The sequence below is a fragment of the Globicephala melas genome, chromosome 21, assembly GCF_963455315.2.
Source record: "Globicephala melas chromosome 21, mGloMel1.2, whole genome shotgun sequence".
Taxonomy (NCBI): Eukaryota; Metazoa; Chordata; class Mammalia; order Artiodactyla; family Delphinidae; genus Globicephala; species Globicephala melas.
In genome coordinates this window covers 12,201,606-12,219,351 of record NC_083334.1, presented here as the reverse complement: position 1 = coordinate 12,219,351, position 17,746 = coordinate 12,201,606, and the positions used below count along the sequence as shown (strand labels likewise).

At 40.2% G+C, this 17,746-nt stretch overlaps 1 protein-coding gene across 2 annotated transcripts in view; it reads right to left on the bottom strand.

Annotated features, from left to right (window-relative positions):
- Positions 1 to 520: 520 nt before the first annotated feature.
- The window catches only part of TRAPPC11 (trafficking protein particle complex subunit 11), a 40,135-nt gene continuing 22,909 nt past the window's right edge, over positions 521 to 17,746 (bottom strand). For both annotated transcript variants that reach the window (XM_030830747.2, XM_060291533.1), the window contains 11 exons: positions 17,181 to 17,368; positions 16,929 to 17,077; positions 16,625 to 16,746; positions 15,985 to 16,104; positions 13,238 to 13,303; positions 12,972 to 13,128; positions 11,815 to 11,926; positions 8,128 to 8,219; positions 7,830 to 7,963; positions 6,023 to 6,190; positions 521 to 1,478 (listed from right to left, as the gene is read on the bottom strand). In XM_030830747.2, coding sequence (XP_030686607.2) covers positions 1,434 to 1,478; positions 6,023 to 6,190; positions 7,830 to 7,963; positions 8,128 to 8,219; positions 11,815 to 11,926; positions 12,972 to 13,128; positions 13,238 to 13,303; positions 15,985 to 16,104; positions 16,625 to 16,746; positions 16,929 to 17,077; positions 17,181 to 17,368 — 1,353 coding nt within the window. In that variant the 3' untranslated portion in view covers positions 521 to 1,433. The remainder of the gene's footprint in view (positions 1,479 to 6,022; positions 6,191 to 7,829; positions 7,964 to 8,127; positions 8,220 to 11,814; positions 11,927 to 12,971; positions 13,129 to 13,237; positions 13,304 to 15,984; positions 16,105 to 16,624; positions 16,747 to 16,928; positions 17,078 to 17,180; positions 17,369 to 17,746) is intronic.

Sequence of the window (17,746 nt, the reverse complement as noted above, 5' to 3'; positions counted from 1 at the left end):
CTTTGAATTTTTCAAACATCAGGTTACATCCCCTTAGTGAGTCATGAAATCAATTCAGCAGGTTAAACCAGGAATATTTTTGTAGGATATAAAATATAAGAGCATATAGAAAATATTATTTCATGAAATTTTTGTTTACAGTTCCTCTTGTGTATTTAATTTTTATCATTCTCATACCAAGTCTATGGGATAGTAGTATCATCATCCACATCTTACAGGTAAGAACAGAGACAAACAAAGGGCAACATGAACAGTCACCAGGGCTGGGATTTGGCCCTAGACAATCCGACAAACTCCTGTGGCCTCCACCTGTAAAGCTGTGATAACAGGGAATTCACGTCCTCCCAGCCCGTCACCGCCCCAGTGTCCCCGCAGATGCGCCGCGCCGGCTCTAGAAGGCGGCTCTATTTCCAGTCCTACGCGCCCCACCATCCCTCTGCAACCGTGTTCTTAGTAAAAGCTGCTCCTCGAAGCTGAAATCAAACAAGCGCAAAAGAAATAAAAGATACAGACAAGCATGTCTGAAAGAGAACACATTTATTCACATTATTCTTCTCCTTTTTGAAACTCCTACACTTTTAAACAATAAAAATCTCTGGGAAATGGGGTAGTTTTAAATTAAGATATTTTAACAAAGAGGATTTTCACAATATGATTTATTTACATGAATTTTCAGAAGTTTTAAATAGTTCTTTTCAAATCGCACAACATAACTAAAATCTCTTATTTAGACCTTGCACCTTTCTCAAAAACTTTTAGTTTAGGGAATTATGCTTAGAATCAGAATCTTGTTAACATACTTATAAATACAAACCTGCTTCATAAATGATCCGCCTTTCGGCTGCAAGCTGAACCTATTTGACACATTTTGATGGTAAGCAAGGATATTTTTTAGACATCTTAAATTGCTCTGATTAAAACTTTCTGGAAGTTCTAATCAGTCACGTGCCTGCTTTCCGGTTCCTGTGGATGTATCCTGAGCACAGACTAGATTCACGAGGATGGATTTACCTGTGGTTTAGCCAACTCTGAAAGAGACACTCAGGGATTCAGAACTTTCCTGGGGCAGACACTGGCGCGTGTTCCCCTTGTCCAGTCATATTTCAGATGCTTATCTTTCCTCGGCCACTGCATGTGCAAATCCCTTACTTTGAAAAGACGTTACTACCCATAAAATGACTTTCAACAGTAACAAAGGACTGACATCCTTTCACGTCACACTGACAGATTTCAAATATTTATTAGTGAAAACTGTAAGAGAGGATAGATTTTCCTAATATTTTAAGCATGAGTTCCTCTGAAGAGTTGCTATAACATCCATTAACAAACAGCAAAGATTAACTTGCACCACGATCAAGCTACAGTTCACCATGGAAAACGCATACGTTTCTGTCCGGCATCTCCGTAAGAACAGCCGAGGCCCGTCCTGAACATCACGCGGCAGCAATGGAGGCATCGTCCATGAGTCTGCCCTGGGGCTGCCGAGTGGAAAACAAAACGGGTTTACAAAATGATAATGGCAACAGTAGCGCTATTAATTGAAGAGATTTTGAAGTTCTTGGAACTGTTTCACGAAAACAGAATAGACGTGTGCAAGTACCCAAACAAAATGTGTTGCTTTCCTCCTTTCCCCCCACCCTCTTTCTTCACGTGAGCCGGGGATGGTGACGGCACAGCCTCCGTGCTGCCACACTCCCTCTGTGCCCAGTGGCAGACATCACCAGCCGATCACACCCACCCGCGGAATCTACCTCGTCACTACTTTTCTCTTAACCCGGTGTTCTGGCAGCTACCACCAATCTATCAATGCACCGCGCCTGAAAGGGAACCTGGCCACCATTCCTGCTCAAGCGGTAACGCTCTATCCTCTCTCCCTTGCTCGGCCTGTGTCCCGAGCTTTAAGCCGGCCACAAACCTGAGCTGACAGCAAGCTCTTTGGGATTCAAGGTTTCCCAGTCTCCTGTTTGAGAAAAAGTGATTCACAATGAACTCTAGGGTATTAACAACAAAGATTGCAAGGATTGAAGCAGCAGATAAAAACAAAATTTCCCTTTCTCGAAGTTCAGTGATTGAAAAAATTTAAAACATCACATCAGAAGAAGAAAAACTGAGAGTGATTAAAAGGTATCATGACTGTTTTTAGGTGTAAAATTTCTGACAGGTCAGCAACACCCCAGAGAGTCATCGAGTAGCTAAAAGAATGAAATTCTTGCAAGTGACTACTTTACTGCTGTACGTTAGCAGACCTCTGTGGGAAAAGCATGAGACGGTGTCTGGGACATGAACTAGATTAGCACTGCAACCTCAGCACCACAGCCCACTGCTGTGTTTCAAGCAGCTGATTCCTGTGGGTTCCCTGGAGCAGCGAAGGGGGCGCCCCCGCTCTGATCTGTTGCTGGGCAGCTTTATGTACGTATGTATGTATGTATGCATGTGTGCGTGTGTGTGTGAGTCAACAGGCATCTGAATGGGATGAACGAAAGAACAGGTCGCTGGTCTTTCACACTTCATGTAATTTGTAGGACTCATGGAGGACGTTTAGCTTTAGAAACAGAATAAATGGCTCCACCAGGTCAAATCCTTAACAAACACAGCTTTACAAACAGGGACAGAGAACAATGAATCTGTTTTCTTATCATGCAATAAGAAAACAAATCTATTTTGCGAAGGAAGAAAAATATGGATCCAAGCTTGCTCTAGGCGGCACTGTCCAACAAGACTCTCTGTGAAGAGGAAATGCTCCACATCAGTGCTGCTAGCTGCACGCCTACTGAGCGCTTGCGACACGGCTACTGCAACTGGTAACTAAGCTTTAAATTAAGTTTTAATTAATTTGAATCTCAATAGGCACATGTGCTCGTGGCTACCATACTGGAATAGCACAGGTCTAAAGGTTAATAAAGGTATGACGGGATGTAAAATTTTAGTCAGTGATTGTTCATGAAGTGGAAAAAGGGTAATCCTCATTCACTGCCCTTAGTGTGACAGGTAAAACAATTTTAATTATTGAGTTTTCCCAGATGATAAAGGAGCTGGCTCTGAATAATGCAGTCAATGATTTTAGCAGCAGTCAAGTTACTAGAAGATGGTTCTTAAATTTAGAGAAGAGATCATGGCAGTTAGAAAAGGGTGTGCTGATTAGGTTAAAACTTATGAATGTTTACTTTTCTGGAACCTTTCCTTATGGACTTAAAACACCACCACCCAGAAGAGGTTTACTGTGAAAGAAAATCAGAAGACGGAACTAGATTTATCTGGGATTAGTTTGGGTGTTCTGAGCACTTCAGGGAAAGGAATGAAAGAGATTAATTGATGGGAACAAAATGCTGGTTCCTCAACATGACCAACTCTCTCATCTCAAACAAGCTCTGTTTGTTTGGCTAGAATACGATCAGGTCTGTACATCGATACATACTTTCAGGCTGATGAAAGCCATACTTCTGGGTTTAGGAAGAGCAAACTTCGGAGGGTCAAACAGCTAAAAGGACATCAGAGACCACCCATCCCACCGCCACTCCCCAACCCAGTCATGACTTCTCCCCTGCAGGGTAACCTCAGACATGACAGTGAGGAACAGCAAGGGAAATGGCTTTAGAGTGTGATGAGGTGGAAATGTTAAAAAAAGCCAGTGCTGTGTGCAGGCGGGCGGTATATGGGAAATCTCTGTACCTCCCTCTCAATTTTGCTGTGAACCTGAAACTGCTCTAAAAAAAATAAAGTCTTAAAAAAACAAAAAGGCCACTGTTTAAACACAGGAGATCCAAAATTATGAGATTTAAAAAATGATAATTTAAAAGTATGGTATAAAAGGGAACCCTTTTGCACTCTCGGTGGGAATGTAAATTGATACAGCCACTATGGAGAACAGTATGGAGGTTCCTTGAAAAACTAAAAATAGAGCTACCATACGATCCAGCAATCTCACTACTGGGCATATACCCTGTGAAAACCATCATTCAAAAAGAGTCATGTGCCACAATGTTCATTGCAGCTCTGTTTACAATAGCCAGGACATGGAAGCAACCTAAGTGTCCATCGACAGATGAATGCATAAAGATGTGGCACATATATACAATGGAATATTACTCAGCCATAAACAAACGAAATTGAGTTATTTGTAGTGAGGTGGATGGACCTAGAGACTGTCATACAGAGTGAAGTAAGTCAGAAAGAGAAAAACAAATACCGTATGCTAACACATATATATGGAATCTAAAAAAAAAAAGGTTCTGAAGAACCTAGGGGCAGGACAGGAATAAAGACACAGACGTAGAGAATGGACTTGAGGACATGGGGAGGGGGAAGGGTAAGCTGGGACGAAGTGAGAGAGCGGCATGGACTTATATACACTACCAAATGTAAAACAGATAGCTAGTGGGAAGCAGCCGCATAGCACATGGAGATCAGCTCGGTGCTCTGTGTCCACCTAGAGGGGTGGGATAGGGAGGGTGGGAGGGAGACACAAGAGGGAGGGGATATGTGGATATATGTATATGTATAGCTGATTCACTTTGTTGTAAAGCAGAAACTAACACACCATTGTAAAATAATTATACTCCAATACAGATGTTAAAAATATAAAAATAAAAAAATAAAAGTTTGGTATAGAATAGAAGCTTAGAGGGTTAATAAAAATGATTTGTTTTGCAGATGCAAAAGAAAAACACAACAAAACTGTGTAAGTCTAGAAAGGTAACAGGTGGGATGATTATGACACATACATGAACACAGGCTAACTTACAATTTACCAAATCCCAGATTATATAAACAAGGCTTCCCCAAAGCCTGACAGATACAAAAACGGAAATTGTAACTTGTCATCCAAAAAGGGGGTATAAACTTAAAAAGAGAACATACAAGGGACTTCCCTGGTGGCACAGTGGTTAAGAACCCACCTGCCAATGCAGGGGACACGGGTTCGAGCCCTGGTCTGGGAAGATCCCACGTGCGCGGAGCAACTAAGCCCGTGCGCCACAGCTACTGAGCCTGCGCTCTAGAGCCAGCGAGCCACAACTACTGAGTCTGCGCTCTAGAGCCAGCGAGCCACAACTACTGAGCCCGCATGCCACACTACTGAAGCCCACACTCCTAGAGCCTGTGCTCCACAACAAGAGAAGCCACCGCAATGAGAAGCCCGCGCACTGCAACAAAGAGTAGCCCCCACTGGCCACAACTAGAGAAAGCCCGCACACAGCGGCGAAGACCCAGTGCAGCCAAAAATAAAAAAACAAAACAAAACAAAACAAAAAACAGTGTGATCCTCTATCAATTATTTTAAAAAAAACACAACAACAACAACAATAAAAAAAGAGAACACACAGGATTCATATATGTTCATGTATCTCTGGTTACCAAGGGAAACCAGAACTATCCGGAGAAACAGCCTTAATTTAGGCATCAAGAGTGTCTTAACCCGAGACAAAGCGATGACAATCCTACAGGGTCCTTTACTGAAGGAACCTGGAAATCGTATCACTGTTAAAAAATCAAAATATTAAACCAGAGTATAGTTTCTGACTGGTGATCGTTTTCAGAAAAGACCCAAATCCAGTAGTATTACATAGTTAGAATCAGAAAAGTTCAGGGACTGTATTCAGAAAGTTAATCCATTTTGATTAAAAAATAGTTACAAATTAACTACAATTTTAAAACATACTTTTAAAAAGTAAACAAAAAATTAAAATAAAGAAATTTAAAAAAGAAAAACAAAAATAGAAATACACGTTACTAAACGCCAAAGAAAAACCATGTTTAAGGATGCCAGAAAGATAAACCTTTACCCAAGGGAATAAAAATCTTTGAAATTACATCTAGAAATATCTATAAAATAGAAATCTAAAAAAAATCTATAAAATAATAACTTTACAGAAATGAATAGCAATATTGCCAAATTTATACAGTAACAGTCAAAGTCCTATCCTGCTAGTCTCCAAATACTTAGTGAAGTTTACATGAAAAGACATCTTCTTTTGTTTGTTTTCAAGACAGTGAATTTAAAAAGCAGAAAATGTCTAAGCCTCACCTTTACAAAAATCCTGGTGGGTATAAAACGCCTGAGCAGTTGATTTGTGAAGTTGGGGAACCTGAGCAAGTTGATGTTGAGAGACGGTAGCTGCTGATACCCGGCCATCAGAGGGTAGAAATTATATAACATTTCCTGTTCGGTGCCAGGGAGGATACGTAATCGAATCTAAATCACAAAAGTTATAGAGAAAGATGATCAAATATAGATATCAAATATATCTATACGACGTTACCCATACATTACTAGCAAATGATAGGACACCTAAATCTTTCTGGTGAAATATTCACACGCTCTCCTATCCCTTCTTCCAGACAGATACCAAAATATACAGCGAATTAATGAGGTCAGGATCATGCAGTTAACAAACGTAACAAAAACATGTGCATGATTTCTCAGTTTCTACCAACATCTAAAAGGCAACCTGTACCTGCTTAACAATGGGACCACAGGGTGGATCAGTATTTCCTGTGCCTTAGACCAGGCAGGCTTTATAGGCACGGCACAGGGCGCTATGGGATAACGTGCGGAAAAGCATCTTTGTAAACATTATGTCAACATGAGACAAACATTGTTTCCTGTGTTTTGTGTTAGGGACTCTACCTTTGAGGTAAGGTAAGTAACTTCAGGGGAAGAAAAGATGTTTGTACTTTAGGAAAGAACACCAACAGGTAAGGTTTTTGGTATCTTACATTATCTAATTATTTTTAAGTCAATATGTGAAAGAGATCAAAACAATCAAGAAAAGCTTACTCATTTGCAAATGAGTACATATAGGTGCGTGTTGCGTCAGAGATAATACATGTGTGTGTAACCAACATATTACAGCTAATATTATATTTGGTATACACTATAAATTTAAATTACTGTACAGATTTACAGTATACTTCATGTGTAATTCTACTTTCATTTAACTGCAAACACAGCACTAAGGACATGCCCAGCCATGGCATGGCTGGTGAGTCAGGGCGGATGCTACTAGGTGTTAAGACAAGTTTGTGCTCTAATTACATCCTTATCTTACTGACCACTGAGGTGTGTCCCTGTTGCCACTCTTTTTTGTTTTGTTTTTGTTTTTGTTTTGGCCACACTGCACAGCTTGCAGGACCTCAGTTCCCTGACCAGGGATTGAGCCCAGGCCCTGGCAGAAAGCCCAGAATCCTAACCACTAGGCCACCAGGGAGCTCCCCTCTGTGGCCACTTTGAAGAGGAGGACAGTATTCTCACTGCAACATGGTTTTGCCTGAGAGTGTACGTCCCACTCAAAAATCTGATGAACTTTTCTACCCCTGATTTGAATAGATGAATCAAAACATCTTAATCACTTATTTTTATGTATAGATACAAAATTGTGCCTACACGAAACAAAGGTAAGTAAATTCTATGCAAGATCAAAATCTCTTAAAAACTGTACTGATAGTTCAGAAGGGAATTAAGCTTTGATCTGTGTGGTCATGCCTCAAGGCCTCAAATTAAAAGACACACACACACACAAACTCATTAGTGATAAAAGGGATATTTTTAAATTTTCAGGAATTCTGTTGTAGTCCAAGAATTTGTGAACTCCTGTTTTATACGGAGAAAGAACCTATATGTGTGATCTCAAAGCAAAAAGGGTTGCCCATTTAACTCAGTTCTATAGCCAGCTGTAATTAACCTTCAAAAGTGACTGAAGATTCCCCACTATCAAAACAACAGGGACCACAGTCAGTCTTATCAATTCATTTGTACACAAAATGTACAGCTTTCCACTTCCTGGCCATACTTTTGTGTCTTCATAAACAACCCAAAGAGATATGACCTGTACCTGTTTAAGACCTGAGAACATGAAGGCGTCACTGGGCTCCACAGAAATCTCCACATCTTGAACTAAGTCAGTCTTATTCTGGAGGTGATACTTGACTGGTAACGACTCTCTAACACGCCCGAATGATGGCAGATCTGCAGAGAAAGATGACACATTACTCTTGGTTTAAAAAAAAAAAAAAAAGCTCACCATTTATGGGTTCTTTTTTTTTTTTTTTTTTTTGCGGTACGTGGGCCTCTCAATAAAATAAATATTCTTACTGGGTTTTTTTGATCAAATAAAATGTGAGTGCCGTTACCTGCGTTCACATGGAGAGGGATATTTTCTACAATCACGTGTGGCAGAGTGATGACAGTGCTGATGACAGGGATGTCGGCCATGGCTGAAGTCCTACAGCAGAAAAAGGTACCTTTTAAATCCACGTTTCATGTGAGAAGTTAATAAATCAAAACCAGGGAACACGTATATTCACCAACTAATTACGAAGGAAATATAAATTATCCCTTTTCTAAAAGTTTATTAATGGAAGGAGTTTTGTGAAGAGCTTTTACAATCCCATTTTTGTTTTGAGGATTTCCGATTAACAAATGTTGTAACTCAAGGCTGCTGTTTGGTCCCAGTGATGAAGTAAGGAGTTGCGTCAGAATGTAAGTCAACTGCACCACGAGCACACCACATAACACAGTGTTTTGGCAGCAAAGTGTTCTCAATGTCAGCAGCAGTGCGGTGCTTTACATTATGACACAAACACCTTCTCACACCAAGGACCATCTCCAGACGAGCACCAGACCACTGGACATGCCCTGCTGAACTGCACTGTGGGCACACAGGAGAAACTGAAGACTAAAAACATTTTACTATCAGTAGACACAGTGGCATTCCAATATTCCTGAGATAAAGTGAGTTACATTATGAGACTGTCAGATATTTTTCCCTGTAGTACAGTCCGGGTGGGAACTCCAGGGGCAGCTGGCATCTATCTGACTGCTGAGCATGTACGTAGAGGTGGAACCGCTGTGACACTATTACAGTAGTGCAAACCACTGACGGGCAAAAGCACCCAACCTCTCACCATTAAGAAATACATGTCTTTTTTTTTTTTTGCGGTACGCAGGCCTCTCACTGTTGTGGCCTCTCCCGTTGCGGAGCACAGGCTCCGGACGCGCAGGCTCAGCGGCCATGGCTCACGGGCCCAGCCGCTCCGCGGCATGTGGGATCTTCCCGGACCAGGGCACGAACCCGTGTCCCCTGCATCGGCAGGCAGACTCTCAACCACTGCACCACCAGGGAAGCCCCAAGAAATACATGTCTTTATAGTAACACAGCAGAGTAATTAAGCAGCACCTTCAAAATGCTGTTTTAATTCCTATAAACATGTGAATTAAACTAAACATCAATATGGTAAATTCAAGGGGGGGGGGAAGAAAGACAAGTCAATTTTTTAAAAATAAAATTACCTATTTTTCCTTTCTCATTTTTATTATCTTAATTACTGTCTCAAGACTTATAAAATAATTGAGCCATGCCAAGAAAATAACACATGAAATACCATGCATCTACCTCCTGGCCTAAGAGAACATAAGAACATAGCTGAATCTCCCTGTGTACCCCTTCCCACTTGCATCCCCCCAACCTCCACTCTAGAAGTAACTACTAGCCTGAATTTGGCTTCTATCATTCCTATGTGTTTCTTTATGCTTTTCCAAATTATACGTATAGCCCTAAGAAACATGTTTTACGTTTTTTCTAATACTATATATATGCAATTTGTTCATATTCTGCAGTTGCTTTGTTTCATTTAGTATTAATAGGCTGATAGGTGTAGCTCTGGTTCCCTCATTTTCACTGCTATATAATATTCCACTGTGCGAATGTGCCACAATTTATCCAATTTCCTGTTGGTGGACATTTATTTTCTAACTTTTAACTACCATAAGTAGTGCCGCTATGAACATTCTCAGACATGTCCCCTTTGTGTATGTTTTTGAATCTTTTCTAGGACTGCAGGGTATAGCCATCAGCTTTACACTGCCAAATATATTTCCAGAGCAACTGTTCTAATTTATACTCCTCCTCTTGACAAATTTTGCACTGTTTAACCTTTTTATTTTTTCAAAGTAGTGGGAGTACAGCTGAATCTCAGATAAACTTATAAGGCTGAACTTCTCTCCCCCTACGTTTACTGGCCATCCAGCTTCTTCTGATCACTGTACTGCCTACTCAAGTATTTTTCTCAACTCTCAGTTAAGAGACTTGTGTTTTTCTTATGATCTGAAGAAGTTCTTGATCTGAATTCGAATCCTTGGTCAGTTTTAGATGTTGCAAATAGCTTCCCCCAGTTTGTATTTTCACTTTCTTCATGCTGTTTTCTAATGAACTGAGAAAAAATTTTGAGAAATCGAATTTATCCATTTTAGTGGCTTGTACGTTTAGGGTCTTATTTAAAGAAATTCTTTCCTATGCCAAAGTCATAAAATGATTCTCTTATTTTTCTACTAAAAGTAATAAAGTTTTGCTTTTTACTATTAAACTTTAATAAACCTGGAATTTTTATATACAGTATACAGTGGTACAGCAGATATCCCATTTTTTTCCCAAGTCAATATCCAACTCTTTACCACCAATTATAAAGCAGTTGCTCCTTCCCCTACTGATCTATAATGCTACCTCTGTGAAATGTAATTTCCATGTGTGGATCTGTGGAACTATGTCTAGACTCTCTCTTCTGTTCCATTGGTTTATTTACATCTCCCAGAGCCAATACCATAGTGATGACTACTTACAATAAGTCTTAGAATCTGGAAGAGCAAGTACCCTTGCCTAGTTGTACTTCTTCTGGAATATTTCGACTATTACTGCCTCTTTGCCTTTCCATACAAATTTTAGAATCAAGAGTGTCAAGTTCCACAAAAACAAAAACAAAACAAAACAAGCTGTTGGGATCCTGAAGGACACTGCATTGAATCTATAGAACAATTTACAATATTAAATCTTATCCAAACCCTATCAGAGATTATTTTGTATCTCTCCCATTTATTTAGGTCTTCCTTTAATGCTTTAAATTTTTATAATTTTCTCCATAAAGGTGACATCTTCTACTAGATGTATTCCTGTGTATCTTACCATTTTGTTGTTATGTAAATGACACCTATTTAAAAAATATTTTCCCTAGACGTTTATTACTGATATATAGAAATTCAGCTGATTTTTGTATGTTGATATTATATCCAGCAACCTTGCTGAGACTCTTTATAATTCCAATAACTTGTTGATCCCCTTGGGTTTTCTATGCGAACAATCCTATTCACTGTAAATAAGGGCAGTTTCTCCTCATGTTTTTAATGGTTGGTTCTATCATCAGAATTAATTTGGCTAAAATTGCATCTGTAATAGTTCACAAATTGTAACAAACACAAACGAAAGTTTATCCTTTTAAATCTTTGTGTTTTTGACAGAAGGTCAATGACAGCATGTGACTTCTAGTTTGTTCCTCAGGCTGACAGAAGCTCTCAACTATTAAATGACAATGAGAAGGACTTCCCTGGTGGCGCAGTGGTTAGGAATCCACCTGCCAATGCAGGGGACACGGGTTCGAGCCCTGATCTGGGAATGTCCCACATGCCTCACAGCAACTAAGCCCGTGTGCCACAACTACTGAGCCTGTGCTCTAGAGCCCGCGAGCCACAACTACTGACCGCACGTGCCGCAACTACTGAAGCCAGCGTGCCTAGAGCCCGTGCTCCACAACAAGAGAAGCCACCGCGATGAGAAACCCGTGCACCACAACGAAGAGTAGCCCCTGCTTGCTGCAACTAGAGAAAGCCCATGTGCAGCAACGAAGACCCAACGCAGCCAAAACTAAACATAAATAAATAAATTTATTAAAAATAAATAAATGAATAAATAAATAAATGACAATGACACATAATAAAGGCATTAGAATAACACAAATAATGAAGAAAAGGTAGGGCTGATACAATTTTACCTCTTCCAGGAGATAATATAATGCCCAGTTGCTACTCCACTTTCAACATTTCCAACAGATGGGCAACGAAGACAAAAGCATTCACTGGCACTCTCTGCAGTCCGTAAGACAACTACAAGAAAGAGACTCATAATCCTCATGTAGTGATTTCATCTATAAAAAGAGAGCTTTACATCCAAGAAATACAACAAAAAAGAATACCTTATCAATTATACATTATTTGTAGAGACTTGGAAACTAAGGCTTAGAGATGTTAAATGACTTTTTCAAGGAGACAGGTAAACAGAGCAAATGAAATGACTCACTTAAACAGAGCAAATAAAATGGCTCACTTAGGGCTCCCCTGGTGGCGCAGTGGTTGAGAGTCCGCCTGCTGATGCAGGGGACAGGGGTTCGTGCCCCGGTCCGGGAAGGTCCCACATGCCGCGGAGCGGCTGGGCCCGTGAGCCATGGCCGCGGAGCCTGCGCGTCCAGAGCCTGTGCTCCACTACAGGAGAGGCCACAACAGTGAGAGGCCCGCGTACCACAAAAAAAAAAAAAAAAAAAAAAAAAAATGGCTCACTTATATTTGGTCTTAAGAATGCATCATGATTTTTTCCCCTCACAATATCTGCCCTTATAACCTAGTTGAGCACAAGTTTGCTTGGGTTAACATTCAAACTAATTTTTATTCTCTCTAACAGCTCGAGAAATATACAAAATCCCAAAGTACCCTGAACCAGAAAGGTAATATCGCCTCTATAAACTGTTTTCAGTTGGATAATTTAGAAAACTTATCGTCTGCTTTTCTGTATTTTCCAAAGTTTCTTTGGTAAACATCTTTTCCCATTTCAAATTATAAACAACAGTAAACATCAATTAAAAATTATAAAAAACAATCTATAAAAACTCCAAATATGAAAAAACACTTTATTTTCAATTACATTTTTCAGTCACTTTCTTACAGTATCAAGAATCTGATTTTTTAAAAAATAAGGTATACTCAAGCAAATTGTAAATGATGCTAATTCTAACTTAATTCTAAATGTACCTGCTTTTTGTGAGTGTACGTCTCAAATTCCCTTCCTTAGCAAAAAGCTAACTCTTACACCACCAGCCTACACACGCACACACACTACTGTCTCCTGCTAGTTAAGGGGGATGGTCCACATTCTCACCGTTGTCCACCTGGGACTCCAGCTGGTCCACGGGTGTCATGGAAGGAGCAAGCTGCAGCTCACTGGAGACGATGGTGAGGGCCCAGGGCGAGGCACTCAACAGGTCCGTCATCAGCAGGAAGGGGATGTCGGCATAAACCCTTTCCAGGTGCTCAAACTGTCACGGATGGAGACAAAGGTCTGTCAGGAAGTAAGTTAATCCATTTTCTCTTTTCTGTTAATTTCTACAACCTCAATGATTTCCAGTATGCTTCACAGGAACGTACCTTTGTAGAAACAAATTTAACTGCAACGTCAAATGGAAAGACGGTTTCTATTGTTACAGTTTCATCCTGCAAGGAAATGTAAAGGGCACAATCAATGGCTTTTCTAAATCTTAACAACAAATGAAGTTTTAAAAACAGAAGGCATACAAAACACAATCGATTACTGATCAATAAATAATTCCAATTTAAAAATTAAGAAGCTAGGATCTTTCCCTTAGGTAGTATTTGTAAGAATCTATGCAGAGAGCAGACTAATAGTTCTAATTATCTGTGGTTTTGTAACAGTTCACACTGCAAAGTACTTTCTCATACATTATTTATCTCAGGATCTACCAACAGTGGGCAGGGTAGGCACTGTCACCATTTTACAGAAGAAGAACCAGAAGTTAAGGAAGGTTAAGTGATTGGCCTTAAGCCACAAAACTAGTGGTGCAAAGCCTAGAATCTGGGTCTTCTTTTTGTCTAAGTCCTTCACCTCACCTTGACTCAAGACAACTAAAACAATGATAATAATAATAATAATAATGTAATATGACATAGCATTATAATCACTGCACACATATTAGGAAATGCTCACAGTAACTCAAGGAAACAGACACCAGTATCACTGCCATTTTAAGATGAAGTGGTCACACAGCTAGTAGGTGACAAAGGCAGAAACTGAACCAAATCTGACCCTGGAGCCTGGACTCAACCATCCTGCTCCATCTCCTCTGCACAGGGCTGTTCAAAAACCAGTGGGCTTATAAAGCAGAAACTAACACACCATTGTAAGCAACTACACTCCAATAAAGATGTTAAAAAAAACCCAACAGAGAACGAACAGTGGGCTTACTACATCTTTTTAAAAAACAACCCACACTGTTGGTGAGAAACCTTTAAAAAAGACCACGTTGGGTTAAGACTCCGGCTGTAAGGCCAAATGGATCTGGACTTTATTCCTGGCTGGATACGTACTTACTAGCCATGTAGACCTTGGACACAGTGATGTGACCTTGGGAAGGGTATATGGTCTCTTTAAGTCTCAGTCCTCCCAAGGTTGTTGTGATAATTAAATGAGATAATGCACACAAAACACTCAGTGAAATGCCAACATCATTTTTATTATTATTATATGCTTCAAATTATTTCCTCTCTCAATTATTATCAAGCTATCCCACCCCTCTAGGTGGTCACCAAGCACCGAGCTGATCTCCCTGTGCTATGCGGCTGCTTCCCACTAGCCATCTATTTTACATTTGGTAGTGTATATATGTCCATGCCACTCTCTCACTTTGTCCCAGCTCACCCTTCCCCCTCCCGGGTAAAATAATTTTGAAAAATAATCATTACAGCCTTTTGCGAAGCTTCACAATACACACTAGCAAATTTAAATGCTGTGCTAAGTCCTGAAGTAAAAATACCGGTTTAACACCCTTTAACCCAGTATTTTCCAAACATATTTGACCAATTAATTCTTTTCTTGTGTAATATCTATTTCTATTCCTCAGAATTAGCGTCCCTTACAAGCACATCTTGGTAATGTACTGGCTGATAGAAGAATAAACACATTCTTCTCTAAAAAAGTGGCATGTACCTCGATGATCTCATGTCTTGAGAACACTGCTTAAAGATGTAGCAGCACACTGGTTTCGCTCGAGTTCAGGATAGTTCCGAGGTAGCAAACGGTTATTTCAAAGTACATTCCAAGTCTACCATCAGCTTCATTATCAGAAGTAGAAACAACATCCAAGGCTTAGGACTTTAAATGTGCACAGAACTTTAACGTTCTTATTTTCTAGATGAGGAGATGGAGGTCGAAAGGAGTTACCTGGCTGACCTGGGTTCAGGATTTAGGAGGCAGTGCTGAGACTGGCACCCTTATCTCCTAGTTCACCAGCAGGGTCTTTTAATTACATCAGGCTGGTGAAATTTTTGACAGTGTATTATATGCCTTCCTCCCTGCCACTTGGGGAATCCTCCTGAACTCTCTTAGGATGGTTTTGTTTCCCAGTGACGTATAAAACAGCCTGCGACCCAGCCCTGTGCAGTGACCAAACTACAAACCCCCAAATTCCTAGGGCTTCTCCTCTGCTGGACTGAGGACCCCATTCCTAAGAAAAGGCTGCCAGGACTAAGAAGATACCAAATATCATCATTTTCCATTAATAAAAGGGGATACAAGCATTATATACAATGTGGTTAAGTCTATATAAAAACACGTCCCCCTGCAATCTCTTGAAACAAAAAAGACCGATAAGAAATTCATCAAGGAGTTAACAGCAGCTGCCCCGGAGTTGTTGGACCCGATAGCTTTCTTATTTCTTCCTCACCAATGTGCACTCACCAAAAAGTGATGTTCAAAAGAATCTTTTTTACTAACAGAAGAAATATTCCACAAAGGGAGACCTCCCTCCCACAAGATCTTCTTCATATTAGCCAACTTACAGATTTTATCTAATGTGTGATTTTATAAAGAAGCAGATAGGTTTAGAGTCTCAAGACTTTTTTGCATGAGATCTTAAAGCTTTTGGTTCTCTGTACAAAAAAACCATATAGGCCAATTTTCTAATGTTTGAGCAATGAATACCATATCATCACATCATTTACAATAAACATAAATGATAAAAAAAATCAACAGATGTTTCATTAAAACTTGTAATGGACTGTAAGCACCTATGTTGTTTATTTTACAGGTTAACTAAGATAATACAAAATAGGAAACACTCCAAATATGGTATTTCTCGAAGTAGCTATGAAATAAATACCTTGTGACACTTGCAAACAATTTCTTTTTCTTCAATAGTTGTATTGATCAGGTAAGAAACATACACAAGAAACATTCTTGAGCCCACTGTTCCACAGCGAACATATAACATTTTTTCCAGCTGCAACAAAATAAAAGTATTTTAGTTTAATTACTATTACAGAGATTGCCTCCTGATATATATTCTAGGATAATGCTCCCACCTTTCAGAGTTTACTGTACCAACTGGCTAAATTCTTGAACACTTTTTATAGCTGTTCCTGTCGCAGCATGAGTGGGATCATTACTACTCCATCTTTTTTTTATTACCATTCTCAATTTCCCAAGAATTCTTTGTGTTTGGCTTGGAAATAAAAGTTGACCGAAAGGTTATTTAACTAAGCTACAAATTTTGTGTTATTTAGTTATTTTATCAGGCAATGAATTCTCCACATTAGCATCGTTTGTTCTAAAATCCCTTGTATGAAAACTGAAGACATTTTACACATTAAATATGTGAAATGTGAATAAAACGTGCATTAGTTGAATCACTTTTTTAGTCTCGGGATATGCTGTTAAAATGCTCTAAAACTAAAACTCACTACATATTTAACACTACAGCCTAACCGATTTCCTCTCCATTCACAGTTGGCCAAGTTCACCTGCTCCCCGGGATGTAGGTCTCCAACAGGAATGTCAGTGAGTAGAGCCGGGTAGGACTCATCACACGGTTCTGTTCCATGAAGAGTCACATGAGTTTTCTGAGTTAAATTGGCATCCTGTCCTAAAAGTATGAATGTTGGCGTTTTAAAAATACAGGAAATTCAATCGCTATCTTGACAATTAATACTGCATAGAGAGCACTAGATCATAACCATTTTTTAAACAAACTTCCTGAAGTTGATATCACTGATGTTTATTTTATGTTGGAGCAACACGGCTCAAATTTTAAAAAGGCAAGTTTACCGGGTTTTAAACCAGCAGTGAGCTTCACGTCTCTGATGCAGGTCTTCTCGTGGGATTGCACAGTCACAACCAAACAGTACATTTCGTTAGTCAGGGCAGGAGGGTCATGTCGCAGATGGACAGAAATGTTTGGAACTCTGGAAATGATCCTTTGGGAAAAAATGTTAGCTAAGTCACTGATTTTTTAAAAGAAACAAAGTATTCAAAAGAAGTGAGGTGACCTTCTCCCATCTGCCCACCAGGCTGACTCACATGGTGCTCGCCTGGATCACTATGCTGTCCCAGTGAAGCTCGCTGTCGGGGAGCCTGGGCCTTCTTTTGAAAGAACGGGCGGCCTGTAAGGCTTCCTGGGTGGAAGCGGCATCTCCTCCTCCCCCCTGCCAATTCAAGACCACGCATCTTCCTGCCTCGCTGCCCAGAACCAGATCCAAGGATGTGATCTAGGAGGAGGAGGTCTGTCAGAAACGCCATCTCATACCAGTTCGTCACCATCCCCTCCCAACAAATTACAGGGTGGGCTGCTGGGCTGTGGCGTTCCTCGGACCCACGACGTGACACAGGTTGGAACACCTGCTGTGGGAGTCCAATCCCAGACCCTTCTCAGCTGTGACACTGGCTAGCCGTGTGTGGAGTTTCAACCTCTTCACCTTTAAACAAGGATAATGAGCTGACTCCCCAGCTCGGACACGACGGTGAGGTGCTGCTATCCCAGTGCTCGGCGTGGTGGCTGAAGGAGCAGACACTGCAGTAGTGGCTGCTGAGTGAAATCAATGAATGTTCTGCTAACCGTTAACATACTCACAAGCTAACTCCTAGTG